Source organism: Pieris brassicae, chromosome 3 (assembly GCF_905147105.1).
Source record: "Pieris brassicae chromosome 3, ilPieBrab1.1, whole genome shotgun sequence".
Lineage (NCBI taxonomy): Eukaryota > Metazoa > Arthropoda > Insecta > Lepidoptera > Pieridae > Pieris > Pieris brassicae.
Window position 1 is genome coordinate 13932519 of NC_059667.1, and position 19759 is coordinate 13952277.

General features: G+C 33.9%; 3 protein-coding genes across 4 annotated transcripts in view; 1 reads left to right on the forward strand and 2 right to left on the reverse strand.

Moving 5' to 3' along the window:
• Window positions 1-295: 295 nt before the first annotated feature.
• LOC123706850 (mitochondrial import inner membrane translocase subunit Tim29) lies at window positions 296-1060 on the reverse strand. The gene has a single exon (XM_045656377.1). It carries the CDS (start codon window positions 921-923, stop codon window positions 357-359), a length of 567 nt encoding a protein of 188 aa, XP_045512333.1. The 5' UTR covers window positions 924-1060; the 3' UTR covers window positions 296-356.
• An 8223-nt stretch (window positions 1061-9283) lies between these two features.
• LOC123707653 (probable 39S ribosomal protein L23, mitochondrial) lies at window positions 9284-10491 on the reverse strand. Its single transcript, XM_045657910.1, has 3 exons — window positions 10104-10491; window positions 9746-10025; window positions 9284-9507 (listed from the first exon to the last, which is right to left on the reverse strand). The coding sequence occupies exons 1-3, from the start codon at window positions 10115-10117 to the stop codon at window positions 9349-9351; spliced, it is 453 nt and encodes a 150-aa protein (XP_045513866.1). The 5' UTR covers window positions 10118-10491; the 3' UTR covers window positions 9284-9348.
• Window positions 10492-11107: 616 nt separating this feature from the next.
• LOC123707839 (tyrosine-protein phosphatase non-receptor type 9-like) overlaps window positions 11108-19759 on the forward strand; it is a 36944-nt gene continuing 28292 nt past the window's right edge. Inside the window, exons 1-5 of one of the 2 annotated variants that reach the window (XM_045658197.1) lie at window positions 13684-13778; window positions 14860-14989; window positions 16023-16244; window positions 16638-16727; window positions 17194-17334. In XM_045658197.1, the coding sequence (XP_045514153.1) occupies window positions 14948-14989; window positions 16023-16244; window positions 16638-16727; window positions 17194-17334 (495 nt within the window). In that variant the 5' untranslated portion in view covers window positions 13684-13778; window positions 14860-14947. Of the gene's footprint in view, window positions 11152-13683; window positions 13779-14859; window positions 14990-16022; window positions 16245-16637; window positions 16728-17193; window positions 17335-19759 lie in introns of those variants that run through there. The other variant, XM_045658198.1, reaches the window with a different exon arrangement.

Sequence of the window (19759 nt, forward strand, 5' to 3'; positions counted from 1 at the left end):
AATGTTGTATAAATACTTGCAGAATTTTTAGTTTATTACATTTCAATGATAATAGGAGTTGTAGTTTAATTTCTTATAAGTTTACCATTTCAATAGATTTAAAGAGATAAAATTGTTTCAAAAGTATAAAATGTTTGGTTTTATATATAATTTTTATCTTAGAAAAGTAGTAAGTTATAAGTTTAAAACTTAGGAGTTCACTATATCCTAACATTTAATTTTGTCTTAAAGCATGTTTTGCAAGTTTTTTGTACTTCATTTATGAATTAGCATACAGTATAAAAAATAAAACATCTTTAATTGCAATTTTTTTATATATCCTAATCTTTGCTAGCATAAACTAACATCTATAACATCTAATCTTTTACATCAAAGTTTGTTGTTTTAATGAAAATATTCCACCATCTACCCATGACACCAACATCGGCAATTTTTGACAAAATTGAGGTATATTTAGGTTGTAAATAAGAGCAGCGTCCTTTATACAAATCACACCCATCATTTAAATCTGTGGTATACATAAAGGAAACAATACCGAAACTTACATAATGTAATACACCTTCGTTATAACTTTGTTGAATATTTCTGAGGTGGTCTATTGATTTTGTGTTTCTGCAGTCTTCACTTACTAATATTACTTCATTTGTAATACTTTTCACTTTATCTTTATAATCTGTCTCTGTTGGATTGTTTTTAGCCAAAAAATAAAGCGTAGTTAAGCCTGTGCACCACTTTAGTGCCTTCCGTGGATCATCTTGAATATCAGTCCGCAAATCTTGTAACATTTGTTTATAATCGATAAATAAATTCTTCCAATAATTTGCCAATTTCTCTATTACTGTACCTTTCAGTTTTTCTGGAAATACCAGCCGACTTTGCAGGTTAGTAACCAAGCCAGGAGTTTTCTTTATTGCTCTTAACATTTTAGGGACACTAATATATTTAAGTTCTGTTGATCATTCAAAAATGCAAGCTATTTGTTTATATAAATATTGAAAAATTAAATAATCTATTACAGTGTTTTACTACTACTTTTGAGACGAATCTGTCTGCTGTCACAAAAAAATTTAATTTCGACTGTCATAATATGTCAACAAAAAGTAAAATATTATGGTATATGAACATAGCAAATAACAGTCTATAAGACACTGGCTATTTAGTAGATTTGAAGGGGGTTTGCTACTAAAAAAAATATTATAGTCATTTTACTACTTTAGCTAACATTATAGAAGAGGAAATCACAACTAATAACTTTTATGATTTCGTTAGGTGAATAAACAACAGATGGGGCTTACTAAACACCGTATCACCATCTGTTATGTTCTAGTTGAGTTTTTTCAAAGGCATAAATAAGGTTTTTGAATATCTTTCAAGTCCCCTTTTTTACTTTTGTAATATTGAGGATGAGGTAGAGTGGCAGGAATATGTTTCTCATATTTTATGGCTATTATTTCATTATGTGGTCCTCGAATGGACCAGACACATTTCCGGTCCTGTTTTATTGACATTTTCAATACATATGTAAGAAGCTACTAGCTATGTTAGTAACATATTTTTACACAAGTGCAATTGTTTAAATAGAAAGAGAATATCATTAGTGCACATTTCATTGTGGGACCTAGTATTGCACGCCGAAGCACTAGGAAAATCTATAGATTCGATATCCTGTTTGATAAATTAAATCGGTGTTTTTCTGTTGTTTTTTTTATTATTATTAAAAGTTCGGTAAGTACTAAGAACTTTATTAGACATCTTAATGATCATACTACGAATTAATTCAGAAAGAATATGAATTGATCTGGCGCACCGTAATCGTGCGTGACGTTAGGGTAAGTAATTTGTAACTCTGCCCATTTTTAATGTATATATATTCTAATTCTTAATTCAAGCCACAAACTAGTCTTGGGTGCTGTCAAATATGTGTAACTTCGTACAGCAAAACTCAGGCAAACAGGTCCTGAAAGTAGATAAGTTCTATCTAATTTAAATATGTACTTTAATTGTTAAATTTGGTTTGATTGATGTTCTAGATCCGGGCGTTAGACATCTTGCTACGTCTAAATTATGAGTAAAAGCGTTCGTAATATGCCACAACAATTTATTTGAATAAATTAAAGGTAACAGAGTCAAAATCCCATTTCGTGCCAACGTTTCCTGTGTATATTTAGTAAACTGTGATTGGAAAACTTTAACCTTTTCTTGTGGGCAAAGATCCACTTACACCCTTGGCTTCTCTACGCTTACGTGACGCGTCATAGATCATCATTTGGAGTTTCTGGGGTGGAAGCAATTCTGATGATTCAGGATTTTCTGGTGGATTTAGTTCAGCTTGTCTCATAATCTAAAGAGAACAATCATGTTATTTCACGTCTTATTTTCTATAAAATCCAATCTAGTCCACCACGTCAAGTGTTAGTTTAAACAAGTCATGAGTTCAATACCGGTCGAAACAAAAAATATTTACAGTTGGAATGTATAGAGTGGTGAACTATGTAGGTTATAGATCAGTGATCAGTGTAACAGATGTATGACCGAATTCATAAGCTTTTTAATTCAGGTAGATTAAAATAATAAAAGCCATTTTAACACGCATTGTAATCTTTAACTTACTCTTGTTAAAGGACCTAAAGACCTGTATTTAAAATCATCGTTTTCACGGATATAGCACGATGCCAGCGCTACTACGAAAACCAACAAAGATAATGAATATAACAATTTCATTTTGAAAAGACTTTGAGACTCAAACCAAATCATCACATATTTATAACGCTAGCAAATGTAATTAATTTTATCTCATCGCATAGTATGCTTTTGCCACAAACAATAGGTACAGTACATTTCCTGTGTTGAACAAGTACGATAAATTAATGTCCATAAAATTAATAAGCTATGTCCGCAAACAGATAATTATCACGATCAACTTAAGCAGACCCAGGTCGGTGTAATAAATTTTATTATACTTTTGACGCTTTTTCTCTCGAATAGGTTTAGATTAATTTATCTTTGCCTAAAAACATTAATATCAATTAAATTTTTTGAAATAGTTGCTAGGTAGGTAAATCGACTTGAATTCCAAAAAAAACTCTACGTATTTATCATAGGTATACCGTGATAATATATATTTATATGTGTATATTTTCGATATTTTAGGCGCAATTGTTTTTAGTATTAAATTAAACAATAAATAGGACAACAATATGTTCAACGATTTATCATATTTATTAGAAACCGATATAAATCCCATTACACAGTGCAATTTCAATATTGCATTACGGACAAACATTTAAATCAGTTTTAAGGCATGAAAAATAATGGTCAACTAATTAGAAACAACAACAACAAAGTATTAACAACAATATTTTTTAAGTATTAGGAATTAGTGTTGTTAATAACAAAATAGGTACTATCCACAGCTTACCATTAGTTTTTGCTAATTATAATAGCTTCTCTCGGTGTTGCTTGGTAAAAAGCATTAGAACCTTTCTAAAGATTCCTTCCAACAATTTAGCTTCTACTAATCTTCTCAGTCTTGAAAAGATATTTGTCGGGTCATCAGGCGAAAAAACTTCATTCTTAATTTATAAATATTTTATGCATTAAATGACATTTTTTGAGTGGCTATATTATTGCATGATTATTAATTATTGAATCAGTATATTTTTAAAGAACATCTGTACGTTGAAGTTATACTTTCTTTATTCATAAGAAGAGTTTCTAATCATATGACCACCATTGTGTGTATATATATAAATCCCGCAGATTTGCAGCTGATGACCCCATCTAATCCCTAGTTGCGTTTGACCCAAGACTTTTTGGCCATTCTGTATATATAATACATTTTTAGGGTAGTTTTACTTTAGGTTGTTTGGTCCTTATTTGGTTAAAATAAAACTTCCTAATAATTCGTTGAGAAGAGGTGAAGATGGAATGTGGAATGTGTTTAATTTTTAAAAACTGTAGATTTATATACAAAAATTATCCTACCTGGCCACTAGTGGTAAACATGTGGCACCAAGATGCGAAGGGTGCGTAGACAATAAAATCGAGGCGCGGCAAAAAGTTGTCCTAACGGTAACGCAATTAACTGTTCTTTTCAGAACAAATTATTGTTTCATGACGACACGTACTAATCACCTACAGGATTCCCCCTCTAGCGAAGCGTACCGGCAGGCGTATAACGCGGCCTCGGCGAGTTGTTCTTGTAGGTATTGAGGTGTTCCCAGTGTCTTGTTGTTTCAGGTTGTTGTCATCTTGATGTTTCAGGGTGTTGTCATTTTGATGTTTCAGGCTATTTGATGGTTCATGTAGTTCGCTCGCACTTGATGTGTTTTGCTTGTTGCAGGTACTCGTTGTTGTATCAGTAGGCACATCTTGCTCGGCGATAGTGTAGGCAGGTTTGAGTCTGTCGATAGAGATATTCATTTCACGGTTAGGTAACTGCAGCGTGAATATCTTGCTGTCTCGTTTCAGCACGCGATAGGGTCCGTCGTAAGGTGCTTGTAATGGCTTCTTTACGGCGTCTATGCGTACAAATACGTATTCACATGATTGCAGGTCGCGGTGAGCGAATATGGGTTTTGTGTTGCTGTGTGGTTGACTCGGCATTGGTTGCAGGTTACGTATTGCGTCGCGCAGCTGATCGATGTAGCCAGAGTCCATGATGACATCATTGCGGGTCGTTGATAAGAAATCACCGGGTAAGCGTATGTTGCAACCGTAGGTAAGCTGAGCGGCGCTTACGCCGGTGTCACTTCGCATAGCGGCGCGTAATCCGAGTAGGACGGTTGGGAGCTCGTTGATCCAGCTTCTTGCGGTCTGTAGTCTTGCTTTTAATGCGGCTTTAAGGACACGGTGCCATCGTTCGATGATACCGTTACACTGTGCGTGGTATGAAGTTGTACGCGTTTTTTCGATCCCTAGTAACCGAGAAAGAGATGCAAATACTCTGCTTTCAAATTGGCGTCCTTGGTCCGTTGTTATTGTTACAGGACAACCGAAACGGGAAATCCAACCTTCGTATACCGCTTTGGCGACGTCTTCAGCTGATATTTCGCATAATGGGTATGCTTCGGGCCATCTTGTTGCTCTGTCGATCATTGTCACGAGGTATCGATGACCGCTGGCCGCGGTAGGTAGCGGACCAACGATATCAATGTGAACGTGTTCGAATCGTTCGGTTGGTGAAAAAATTGATAATCGACTTGATGTGTGGCGTTGTATTTTGGCGCGCTGACACTGTAGGCATACTTTTGCCCACTTGCCGACGTCTGCGTTCATTGAGGGCCAAAAGTAACGTTGCGTAATTAATTTTCTCGTAGTCTTGATTCCAGGGTGGCTAACGTTATGTACTGCGTTGAATGCGGTACGTCGGTATTCTTCTGGTAGGTACGGACGTAACTGTGAGGTTGAAGTTTCGCAGTGTAATTTGATATTTGAGACGGGCAGGTTGACTTTCTTGAAACATAAGTTGCTCTGTAGACTGAGTGCTTTAATGGTATCGCTATCGCGTTCTTGAGCTTCTGCAAGTAGATTGTAGTCAATCGGCGATGGACAGATGATTGCTTCGACACGTGATAATGCATCTGCGGCTGCATTTTGAGATCCACTGACGTGTCGTATATCAGTGGTAAATTCGCTGATATAAAGTAGCTGTCGGGTGCGTCTCGGTGATTCGCTGTTTGTATTTGTTTTTGTGTAAGCGAAAGTTAGCGGCTTGTGGTCGGTGAATATTATTATTTCTCGTCCCTCGAACATTTTGCGGAAATGTTTAACAGCCATGTAGATAGCGAGTAGCTCTCGATCGTAGGTACTGTAGCGAGTCTGTGCGTCGGTGAATTTCTTCGAGAAATAGCCGAGTGGTTGCCATGAGTTGTTGATAAATTGATTGAGTGCGGCACCAGCTGTTCTGTCGCTAGCGTCGCTGAATATAGCAAGTGTCGCCTGGTGAGACGGATGAGCAAGTAAAGCGGCGTTTTTTATGCTCTCTTTACATGCTTCATAAGCTTGCGTTGATTCAGTGGTCCAGTCGATCTTAGTTTTGTCACACTTCTTGACGTTGTGCAGGTAGGTATTTAACGGCGCTTGTATGGTGGCGGCATCTTTGATATTTTCACGGTAAAAGTTTATCATACCGAGAAAACGTCGTAGTTCTTCTACGGTTTGTGGTTTTGGAAAGTCTGTAATAGCTTGTACCTTCTCTTGGGGTGGCTGTATTCCTTCCGCTGTGACTTGGTGACCGAGGAATTTCACAGTTGGCTGGCCGAAAACACATTTTGATGGGTTGATGGTGATGCCGTATTCTTCTAGTCGCTGTAATACGATGCGCAGATGTTTTCGGTGCTCTTCCTCGTCGATTGATGCTATGAGTAGATCATCAACGAAAGCGAATACGAAGTCGAGTTCGCGCAGTACTTCGTGAATAAAGCGTTGGAAAGTCTGTCCGGCGTTCTTTAGACCAGGACACATGCGCGGAAACTCGAAAAGACCAAAAGGTGTGATGATGGCGGTTTTCTCCACATCTTGCTCGCTGACTGGCAGTTGTTGGTACGCGCGATTGAGGTCGAGTGTGGAGAAAATTTTCTTCCCTGCGAGTTGGTATGTGAAGTCACGTATGCGTGGTATGGGATACCGATCGGGCTTGGTTATGGCGTTGAGTCTTCGGTAATCGCCACACACGCGTAGGTCTCCATTCTTCTTTGGCACGACGTGAAGAGGTGATGCCCAAGGGCTTTTGCTTGGTCTGCATAACCCTTGATCGATCATGTTTTGGAATTCCTTCCTGACCATTTCGTAACGATGCGGTGCAATGGGGCGTGGCTTGCAGTGAAGGGGCGGTCCATTTGTTTCAATGAAGTGTTCAACGGAATGTTTGGGACTAAGCTTCATTGAAGTGAGTCTGGTTGTGCCCGGGAAATCTGCTAGAATGCTGTGGTAATTTTGCTCAATGTCAATACTACGAACTGTAGGTATGTCTGCAGTACTGAGTTGAGCGTTTGTTACCAGCTTTGTTTTCCCGTCGATCAATCTTCGGTTTTTGACATCGACAATGAGGTGGTGGTGCTGCAAGAAATCTGCTCCCAGGATTGCCTTAGACACATCTGCTACGACGAATTTCCATGTGTATGGTCTTCGGAGGTTAAGATCAAGTTGGAGTGACTTCTCTCCGTATGTTGGAATGACCGTGTTGTTGGCGGCGTAGAGTTGAAATGGCAGTGGTTTTTCGCGTGAGCCTTTTGTCTTTGGTAGCACGGAGATATTGGCTCCTGTGTCGACCAAAAAGGTAAGTTTCGTTACCCTGTCGGTAACGAAAAGGCGGTGTGATGATTCGGTAACGCCGGTTCCCGCCGCGGCCAGCGTTACTTTTAGTTTTCCGACTGATTTATGGGCTTGAAACTGCATGGTGGTGTGCATTTCTTCGCGTCCATACCGTAGCGATGATGGTAATAGCAGTACGACATTGGAGATTTTTTCCGGCTTCGATCTTCCATCTGTGACTCTCGTCGGTTTTCGTTGCGATTTGTTGATGTGTTCCGCGAGCGTGATTGTGAATGTGAATGGTGGCGAGAACGACTGTTGCGGTAGTTGTCGCGAGGTTGTGCTCGTAGCTCAGCGACTTCCAAAAATAACGTTCTTATTTCACCGATGAGGGTGTCGATGGTTGGTTGTTGTTCTGGGGGTGGCACACGAAGTGACAGTGAGATACCGGAGACTTCTTGGCTCGACGCTTGTGATGAAACTTGACGCTCTGCACCGGAATTTTCTGTGTTCGTCATCTTCAATTTTCTTGGTGTTCTTCTCGGGGTCACCACTTTAGGGTAGTTTTACTTTAGGTTGTTTGGTCCTTATTTGGTTAAAATAAAACTTCCTAATAATTCGTTGAGAAGAGGTGAAGATGGAATGTGGAATGTGTTTAATTTTTAAAAACTGTAGATTTATATACAAAAATTATCCTACCTGGCCACTAGTGGTAAACATGTGGTACCAAGATGCGAAGGGTGCGTAGACAATAAAATCGAGGCGCGGCAAAAAGTTGTCCTAACGGTAACGCAATTAACTGTTCTTTTCAGAACAAATTATTGTTTCATGACGACACGTACTAATCACCTACACATTTATAAATATAATAATATAAATCGACATGTAAGCAATAAATTTAAAAAATAAATATAAAAGTAAAAATTGTTTCATGTCAAACACAAAGTGACAACACTTTTATAACTTTTTTCATAATAGTACGTGTTACGTAGTACCCTACATATTATAACGTATCATTTATCTTGTCTATGATGGGTACTACCTTCCTTTTATAACCGCCATTTAATTAGTAATTTAATGTTCAAGTACTAAAAAGTCTATTGTGCCGGTTTTATTCATAATTCAGTTAATATTATGTTTCTTGGAAGCAGAACTAAGGAGAACGCTTTGTTGATATATTAAACGAAATAATGGAAAAAACTACACCTATTGTTGCAGCCAAAGCTGGGATCATTTCCAATGGTCCAAAACGCTTCGGGCGAGGTGTTCCGGAAATTCCAACTGCTTATAAGAATAGCAATATATGTTTTTGTCGTAGAGACAAGGCAATTGTTTTCTGTAGAGCTTGTGGATTTTATTGTCACGGAAGAATTCGCATAAGATGCAAACAACATCCACATGTAAGTTATCTAAGCCTACTTTTTAAATGAACTGACAAGTTTTACTATCTTAGTTATTATGATTCTCCTTCCATTTACCATGTTCTTTAAATGTCACAACTTAAATTGCTGATATCTATGAAATAGATTTTAAAGTTATATATATATATATATATTTTCTAGTAAAGTATATCATATGATAATGGGTTAAAAAATTGTTGCAGGTAAGCTTCTTATTGGATATCACTGAATGTCCTCGCTGTCACTCATCTGTGTTCTTGGAAGAACATTGTGAATTTTAATACTTATTGTTAATTAGACTTATTAGGCTCTAATAGTCTCAGGTAGGCTTACAGATTACTGTTTATGTTGAAGAACTTTTGTGTTTTTATGTTTATTTGGTATGAAGGGCATCAACTGCTACAATTTAGCACTATAAAAGTGGGTTTTTATAAAAACAACATGTTTTTTATAGTTTAAATAGCTATGACTAGTCTATGATAGTGAGAGACGGATTTAATTACCCTTAGCCCAAGGGTCTTAAAATAAGTTCTTAGTTGATTAAATGCAACAAATATTATTTTGTTTTTTTAATTCCAGCCTAATTCTAACAAATTATGGTCTTATTATATGAAAATAATGTACACCAATTGACTTTTAATTTAATGTTCTCTATTAAATTGAGACTAGGTATGTACAACATTACATTTCATTATCAAATGGAAAACCAGCTAGGTATATCACTTCTATCCCTGTTGCGTTCAATATATTGTTTAAATGTTTTCTTTGTTTCTTCTAAAGATTTCAAGTCATCCTCTACATCACCTTTCTTTTTTTCAAATATGTTGGGAAATTCAAATGTTGTAGTTTTAGGCTAAAATAAAGTTTAGGACATAATAAAATGAGTAAAATATAATTTAAGTTCGTGTAAAGTACATAAAAAGTGAACTTAAGTCTAAGAAATTATATAATTAGAAGATCTATTTTGCTACAGATTAACTGTATAGATGGTTAGGTACCTATTAAAGTTTCAACAGAAAACTCTCAAAACTCTTGACTAGGACATATATTATATTATATATTAGAAAGGACAATAGAAAAATGTTTCTCACCAAAGTTACAAATGCTGTCTTTATATCATCATCCTTAACAACATAACCTTTTCCAATATCCTTTCTGAATTTCCCAAGTGAAATTTTTGTTCTAACTTCTACTACAGGTACTTTGTATATCTTCTCCAAATAGTTTTTTATATCATGTTTAGTCATTTCCATAGAACATTGAAAATGAACAATATTTGGTTGTTGCCGCAGAGGTGTATGTACTAATTTCATCCAAAAATTTGGTAAAAATATACGAAGTTGTGGGTTGCCCCTTTGATAAATTGGATACCTAAAATAAGAAGTAAACAGACGTATAAGTATATATAAACAACATAAAAAGCTGGTTAATAATAATTCTTCCAGTTACCAGCGTGTAGACATTTTATGCAAAGGCCGTGGGTGGTAAAAAATTGGTGCAGAGCAAATATTTATCGATTTAATTAATGTATTTTATGTTGTATTAGTAAATAATTAAATAATTTTTTTTAGGTTATGTGTTGGTGCTGCCTAATGACAAACGCACTATGCAGTAGTGTTGTCAGATGGTCTCGGCGACGTACTCCTACGATAATTTGATTTCACCCAGAAATTCCCTAGGATGCCCTCACCAAGCGGATGGTGGCATGGGTAATGGCGCGATTCTTTAAAGCGGCGGTCATGTTGGGATCGTTGGGTAATGAAAGGCTTTACGCTTTATTCGGTTTTTGATTACACAAATATACAATTAGTAAAGTTAACCCCACGGATCCTATTCTTACAATGTGTTCGTACTGCAATCTAGTTCCAAAATCAGGAACGTGGTATATAATAGCAAAAAACTGTCATTGTCGTTGTTTTGAAATTTCCACTATATATTTTCCCCTATTCTGCCCCTGACTCGGTTGAGAAACCCCTAAATCTAGGGGGAAAACCTCTGATCTGGCAACACTGCTACAGATTAAAACATGCACGTTGGTGTTCATAGGAGAAACCGACAGATAAGGTACATATTGACAACTGTTTAAATCGAGGAAACGTACTTATCCACTACATCCAAATTTAGAAACTGAACAAAAACGATTTTTTGGTAGAAAACCGGTTTAATAAACATATGTTAATATGTTCACAGTGGGTAAAAGTCAAAGTTCTTCTTGCCACGGCCTAGTAGGGAAATATGAAGTATGTTTTGCTTTTCTTATACCACTCGTACTGTAAATTCTACGACTCGAACTATAGATATGTTACACCTAAGAAATATCTATGGCACATACATAAACGTAGAGATATATATAATATAACATATCTCATTCATCAGTGACAGAATGGTTATAGGTAAAAATACAAATGTATTTAAACAGTAGAAAACTTCTCTTAATCTGTGAAAGTAAGTATTAGTTAGAAAGATGGCGGTGGCCTTGTCACCCGATCAAGAATTGGTAAGTTTTAAAAGGACATTAATTTTGCGTCCAATTCTACTTGTTTTTGACGTTTATATAATAACTTTTGTTTTATTATTAATAGTCCCACATTTTAGTTAGGCGAGTATATTGAGACCTTATCCAATTAACTTGCTGACCATGTCATCAGTGTTTGTTTTGATTTCCTGTTCAACGCAATTTGATGACACCTTAAATGTGTTTAAGATTATATCGTTATATTTTTAAGTCCTGATTTACTTAAATTTTTGTTTAGAACATGGTTTAAGCGCACCATTAAATGTTTTTTTATAAGTAACGTAAATCTTCAGATTTTCGCTTTTCCTAATCAAGTGCTACTAACCGCCTACGATTTAAAGTTCTAGCAAATTTACGCTAACGTTTAAATTAATGTTGACAAATGGTTTATTTATTTTAATATTTTTGAATGTTTGATTAAAAAAGATTTTTCTGTTAAACTGATAACATAACAAATTATTAATTTATAAAAAGTGTAACCCTTTTTTTGTATGATTTACTCATAAAAAAGTTATCTAAATGCTGTATATTTTAAGGAAGTACTGAAAACTTAAATAAAATGAATTTTAATATATCAAATAAAACTTTTTTAAATTCATCCATTCTTTAATAATTATTAAATTTCAAGAGAAATGATAACTATATGTTATGAGTCATAGATTTTCCTATTGAAAAGAGCTTATGGTATTTTAAAGTGAAATTTTATAAGGAAATTTATATACTCACGGAAAAAGTTGTAACATTTTACTAATAGTGATAAAAATATATATTCAAAGGATTAACTGGTTTACAAAGAAGCAATACTGGTTAGATCAAAAAACCAGGATAGCCATAAACAATCTAACAGCTTATAAACTATTGTAAAAGCTGGCCCTGAGCTTCTTTGTTTTTTAAAATATTTAAATTAAATGTGGACTAAATTTTATTAAAAAAAGTAATAAGGAATTTGAATTTTATATTTGCTTGAAAAAACATTATGGAATAGATATTAACTTAATAAAAATTATATATGTCAAGAATACATTTGCACAAGAAATACTAATAATTCCAACAGTATAACAATATATTTGAATTACATAGGTAATTAAACAATAATTCAATATTGTAATGATATTATGTTTAAAAAAATATTTAAAGTGGATCACCGTCTATTAGAACTACTTGATTTCTGTTGGAATCGTTGAAATTACTTTTTTAATTTATCACACTTATTGTAGTTACAGAAAATACTTCTTGCCTTAACTTATTGATAAGGCCCAAAATTCTAAATGTAAACATAATTTTAATTATCCTAGTTTTGGAAACCAACTTTACTTATTCTTGTATTTGGTCTTTTTTAAAACCTGAGTAACTAAATTTAATTTATTAAGGACAAGACTAAGTTAGAATCATATTTATGTTTATCCTTTAAAATGTTAAATGGACTAGTATATTTATTATATATGTATAGCATAGCAAATACTCATTATAAAATGTAAAAAAGGAAGTGGTAAATGTTGAACAAATTAGTTAAGTGTAAGCTGGAACAAGTGGGGCGAGAAGTTGCCAGCTCATTATTCAATTGTTTGGACTCCTCCGCAGTTTTGTTACCCTTTTCTGTCAAGTGACAATTTAAAAAAGAATCTGAGTAATATTTAATTTTGGATATCAATATTGCTATATTTTAAAGATTCATAATAGTTAGCAATAACTTTCTTGATTTTCTACTATTTACCAAATCAGTCATTATTATTTATATCTTCTATATATATATTAGGTTTTAAAATTAGGGTGTGTGTCTGATTTAGGTATATGTTGTGTTCAGCTTGTTTTGCGAAATATGATATCATGCCGATTCGTAGAAATCTGGTTATGCTCACTCATGACTCTGTAATGAAAATATGTACTTGAGAAGTGTGAATGTTCGCAAAGGACCGGCAGTTCGTCAACACTGAGTGGCTTCGCGTTAGCCATTGTATTTAGTTGCTTCATGCTTGTAACTCAATACATTTTCCTGTATATCAATTATATAGTAGGCAGGTAACGACAGTCCACACGTTCTCTTTATATACTCCCACATCGTTGTAACATCTTTAATAAGTTTTTGGTATATAATAGACTCCCAACCAGTCTAAGGCTTTAGTTCGTTAAGCAATTTCTATTATTCCAGGAACGGCAGACGCAAGAATGCCTTCTTATTATTTAGTATTGGTATGAAATAGAAGAGAATATTTCACAGACATCTTTACGCTTTGATTTTTTTTCAATTATGGCAGAAATATGTCTGTACCTGTTTATAATTTTTTGTATATTATGATTTGATCAACTGTATTCGGCTTACGGGTGAAGTGACAGTTGTTTATTGGTTGATCACTCCGTATCGAATAATGAATATTAATGAATAATTGTAATGAAATTTAGTTAAAAGGGAAGTGGCTTCTTTTCAATTATGTAATTGGATTCTGTTTAATATTGATTCGTTTAGGTTTATTGAGTTTGCATAGAAATTTGGACTGTAGGCACCAGTTGTGATACGCGTTTACTTGTGTACACTCGTGCGTGCGTGCGTCCGTCCATATGTCTATTGTTTTCTAAACAATGCGGTGCCTTTGCTAAGTTTCAAGTTACATGTACTAGTTGTGTTTAATTGTTCTTAATGCTTCTGAATATTGCTCTTTAATTTATATTATAGATTACATTAATTTCAATAATTACAAGAGTTTATGATATGATGTATGATGCGTAATATTACTTGGATTATTTTAAATTCATACACAAATTTAAAATTTTCACTTGAGGTTATAAAAATAATTTCCATTTAAAACTTTTCCGTCCTTTTTAACCGCTATATTCTTCAGACCTTTTGAGAGAGGCCTTTGCCCTGTAGTTAAAGATTAAAAGCTCTTGTCGGGATCTTAAGAATCCTTATGTTTCTCTTAGCTTCTCAAGCACGACGTCTATTGTTGATGTGTGTAAGAATTTTTTTTGTATAAGTTTGTGTTAAACTACAACAGATTTACATTGTATTTCTTGGGGTAGGATTTCGAGGCAAGTGAGTGACAGGGCAGTGGAGTCGGTGTCCCTCTCTTCTTTTCTCTATTTATCTGGATAAATAGTTCAAATCAATCATAAATTAAGCATTAATCTATCTTTTAACTACAGCTCGAATTATAAACATAAAAGATAATCCAAAAATCAGGTGATTGCAAGGTTACGACTCCTATCTGTTATACTATATATATATAACCTATCAATAATAGTTATATTATTGCAAGAAAGTGATCCAAGCAGTGACTGGTTTCGAATATTATATAATATTAATGTCGAAATGGTGCGTGTGCGGCAATACTAATAGCCAAACAGGATACACTTCCCGGAAGAATTAGGCCCCTCCCCTAACGCACTCGCCTTATACACGTGTAGTGTTTACTGTATCTGATAATATATATACTTTGTCTATGTCAAACATTCATTTAAAAAACCTTTTATTAATTATCTAAGTGCTATGTCCAGTAAATTATTGTGCCTTTTTCGAAATTTGAACGACAAAATGTTATAGTTAAACAGTTTATAAAACTTGATTTTTTAAACTCTAAAAGCACCTTGTAGTGGTTAATGATATTGCTTGTTGTACAACAATACAATATAAGAATAATAAAAGAGTAAATTATAAAAGGAATGCATTACATATTGTGTATTTAAAATTTTTAGGATACCGATTTTACTGTTAACTCTAGTGCAGTAATTAATAAAATAATGTGCCAATTTATTAAGGTTTCGTCGCTTTGAAGATTTGAGGATGGCGTCTGCCTTAATGAGGAATCTTATAAAGCTCTTGCGGGTAAAAACAGAAACCTTTTCTCATTATAAATATTGCGTTTGAAGTAGTCTAGATGAAAATAAATTATGGAAACTGGGACGGCTTTCATGAAAACGTGAATTTAGTTTCGTCAAACGTAATTGGGTACAGCCTCTTAAGCTTAGGCAAGCCACAAAAGGTATAGCACCTTTCAATTTGGTGAATTGTCTGGGCATTTTTGAAGAATCCGCCTACCTAGTTCCGCCGACCTCGTCGTAATTAGTTATATGATAGGGTTTTCCTTAGCACAATATAAATATTGTGATAAAAATCTTTCAACTCGTGTTGTGCTTACTTTTTTTAAATTAACCCTATGTTACTTTTACTCCACTAACAAAAGTCGAGGATCAAAAATATAATAACATTTCAATCTCTGTTATTTATACCTTATAAAGTTACTAAATTATCGCCCTCGCGTTATTTTAAAAATTTATTAACAAAACATTTCTTAACCTTTAAGTATTGATTAGCAAGTATTTTCCAGTAGGAAAAATTCGATTACTTTATTTGTGTAGTTTTTAACTGTTATCAAATGAATAATTACACGCGTTAACAACTGTGTCGAAACTTGTACAGGTTCGGTTTATAAGTTGCCTGTGTAAATGAACTTTTACGTAATAATTTCTATTAATTTTCATTATGTATTAAGTATTACGCGATAAAAAATATAATAATAATAGCGCCGCGGTGTCGCACTGGATCTATTTATACTAAACGCGCAGAAGAACTAGATTTCGATGAAAACAAAAATTCAAAAGATATTAGTTTGCACAGTTGCAAAATTGTGTGTTGTTCTTAGGGTACGAATACAAGGTTAATTTTTATTCGTAATATATTTTGTATATGTGCTTGACGCAAAAAATGTCATGATTTTATTGTAGTTATTTCACTAGTAATTAATAACAGAATAAACAAGCCGGATCTTTAAAATGCAAATCAATATAGAATTGAATTGAAAATATGAAATATTTGATTATATGAAGATATATTATTTTAACCTATCATGTTTTTGCAGGCGACGAAAGCATTTCTAGACGCACTTAGCGAAGCCGGTGCGACGTGTGTAACACGAGCGACAGCTGTCAAGTTTCTCCTCGCGCGTAAATTTGACATTGCGCGTGCTCATACGCTCTGGCGGCAACATGAAGCAACGCGACGGAGGGAAGGCCTCATCAAGTTTGAGCCATTTGAAGATCCACTGAAAAGTGAGCTTGAAACTGGGAAATTTACTATACTGGTATTATTTTTAAATTATAATATATTATAGATAATTTTATCGTTATTTGTTACTGCAAGGGCAAATATCGTTAATAATTAATCAAATCTCTATTGACACCAAAGCAAAACTCGCTAAGGCTTATTAAAGGTTACATCGAAATGTAAAGTTCAAATGTTTTAGTTTAACTTATTTTATAAACGCCGTATTTACTTACATACATTGTAAATGATGTATGTAAATTTATACAAAGTTATTATATATACCTATAAAACAAAACAGTTATATTAAAAGCAATATAATTTTTTTTAAAATAACGTAAATGAAGTTATATTTTAGTACATTCATTTGCAATATTCACTTCGCGTTTAACTGTCCTTTGTACTTTTATTCAAATGAAATGTCACTTTTCAGCCCACGCGTGATGCTACGGGGGCGGCAATAGCAGTTTTCACAGCTAACAAACACTTTCCCAGTCTAACGTCACATCAGACAACGCTACAGGTACACAATTTAATTAGTATAGAATAAGTTACGTGTAGGTTGACTGAAAGAAACTTACCAGTAAGACCATCCTTTTAATTTTGTACAATTTACTTGATATGTTTTTAATGTGGAATAGTTTTATTTTATGACGTCCCAAAATGATCCTCAACGGGGTATGGCAACACATAAATATCTTTTATTGATAAATATAATAATTTTAATCTTAAAATAAATGAAACATGTTGAAGATTTTTGGATAAAAGACATGCCGGTTACCACCGACACCGGTTTTTCTTAACCGTACGAGCAAATGTACATATAAAAAGAAAAAAATAACAGCTCAGATCGAACATATGAAGTTAGTAGACGTTTAGCTTCTGAGAAAATAATTTACTTAAGTTAACTTTCAATTAAAATTGCGTTTATAAAATTAGATATAGCGCCATCTTTTTGTGAATGGAAACACTAATATATAACGTTTCAGGGCGTGGTGTATCAATTGGATGTGGCGTTGCAGTCCCTAGAAACACAGCGCGCTGGTTTAGTCTTCATTTATGATATGACGGACTCAAAGTACACAAACTTTGATTATGAACTTTCACAGAAGATACTCACGATGCTTAAGGTAAGTTCTCATTTAAAATAAATTAAAACAGTGTTTAAAGTATAAAAACAAAATATATCTGTTTCATATTTTGTATTTATACTTTAAACACTTATTAATGTTGTCGCGCTAACTATTGAAGTAAAAATATTTAAGTATTCATTAAAAGTAAAATATTTTAATTAACCGTTTTAAGTACCTTAGACGTTCGTCATCATTGGGGTCAGTGTTAATTCGAACACATATTTGGAAGTAAATGCCGATTATCCGGTTGCTGAGGTAGCTGTCTCTTATTCCTTATTAACCTACGACAGGTTTGATCCCTGGCTGTGCACCAATGGACTTTCTTTCTATATGCGCATTTAATTAACATTCGCTCGAAAGGTGTAGGAAAGCATCTTGAGGAAACCGGCTTGCCTTAGACCCAAAAAGTCGACAGCGTGCGTCATGCACAAAAGGTTGATCATCATCAGCCTATTAGATTAACAAATGATCATGAAACAGATTCAGAAATCTAAGGCCAGACCTAAAAAGGTTGTAGCGCCGTTGGTTTTTTTTGTCCTGACAAAAAGAGCTGGTGACGTTGAACGTTAAACAGCGTGTTCATACAAAAAGCCACAATCGGTTCGTTGATTTAAAGGTTTGGTAAAACAGCCGTCCCGCCCCGTCCGCTGTTTGACCGAACCTTTAAGAGTTTCTATGTTATATAAATACATATATAAATTATAGCACCTTGCGTTGGGAGATAAAATAATTTGTTTAAAAATATTTATAAAATCATACGCCGTTACATATCCGTCGTGAAAACTAAGTAAAAACTTCTGGGATCCTAAATAATAGTGATTTTTATAATTTTTAATAAATTGATGCTAGTAACATAGTTTAACACGTCAGGACCTAAGTAATGTATCAAAGAGGCGGTTTTGGTTATGTATATTATTAAAAGATGGCGCTTATATCAAAGTTTCTCAAAGAATTCCTACAACCAATATCTCATACTGATCCTAACAATTCTCCAAATATTGCCATTATATACGTAAAAGGTACCTAAAATATTATTGTCACTGTATAAATTAATCATGGTTATTTTTTTAATAATCTAACAGGTTTATATATTTAGTCTCAGAACAGATTATTTCAAATTATATCATTAATCACTTAATGATAAAAATTTTGTCATTTGATATTTCAAATGTTGTTTCGTGTGCTTGGTCAACATATGTATATGTCGCAGTAAAGTAGTTAAATCAGGGAGTTAATTGAATCTCTAGCAGACTAGATAGTTAATAATTAAAAATCGATATTCAATCAAGTCGCTAAAGTTCTGTCAGACAAGTGAGTGAACGAAACGTTTAACGAGTTTCCTAAACGTTCCTAGGCAACAAGACTTAACCATTTACAATAAAGCAAACACGGAATTTCCAGGCTCTCATTTCTTCACGTCTTCGGTCAGTTTTACCATCGTGTCTTGTTTTACATTGTTAATCAAGACGCTGGTTTTCGAGCAGACAGATAGTTAAACGTTTTCGACGTTACTTTATTTAAATCAAAATGCTAGCGACTTGTTTAAATATCGATATTTAATTAACTGTCTAGATATTCAATTAACTCTCCGATTTTACTCCTTTACTGTTACATGTATAATGACCTCAGTATTTAGACAATGTTTCAAGTAATAACATTTACAAGAGAGATATTTCTACGAAATTGATGTTAAAGAATAATTACAGAACAAGATGTTGTCGCAGCTATTAATCATTATCAAATAGCTTACACGAGTATGAAGTTATTTCCGATAAATATAATATGGAAAGTGCTTTGGACGTTTCAATGAAAACTTTTTTATTTTAAGCTTTTCTTCTGTTTTCTATGGATTTCTTGGAATATGATTATGTTCAAGGGTTTCATTTAGATATGGTTTATTTACTGAATTATATATATTTTTTAATTTCATCTTTAACTAAATAAAATAAAAAATCTCTAATATTATTCAGACAATTTTAATTTAGGTAAATATATAAAATTTAAGAACAGTGTTGGCCTAGTGGCTTCAACAAGCGATTCTCAACCCTGGGGTCGTAGGATCGATCCCCGGCATTATACCAACAGATTTTCTTTCTATGTGCGGAATTAACATTCTCTCGAACGGTGAAGGAAAACATCGTTAGGAAACCGACATGTCTTAGAACCTAAAAGTGGACAGCGTGTGTTAGGCACAGGAGGTGGATCACCTACTTGTTTATTAGATTGACAAATTATCATGAATAGCCGCAAATTCAAATTTATAAGATCCTGAAATCTTGATTGAAAATTTTTTAATTGAATAAATGATATTTGTTTGTGATAAAATTTTATTAATAAATACTATTGACAGTTGCGAAGTTAAGATAACCCCACCCCGCTTTACCAGGAAAATTGATAACATTATTTATCTATCTTAAGTCAC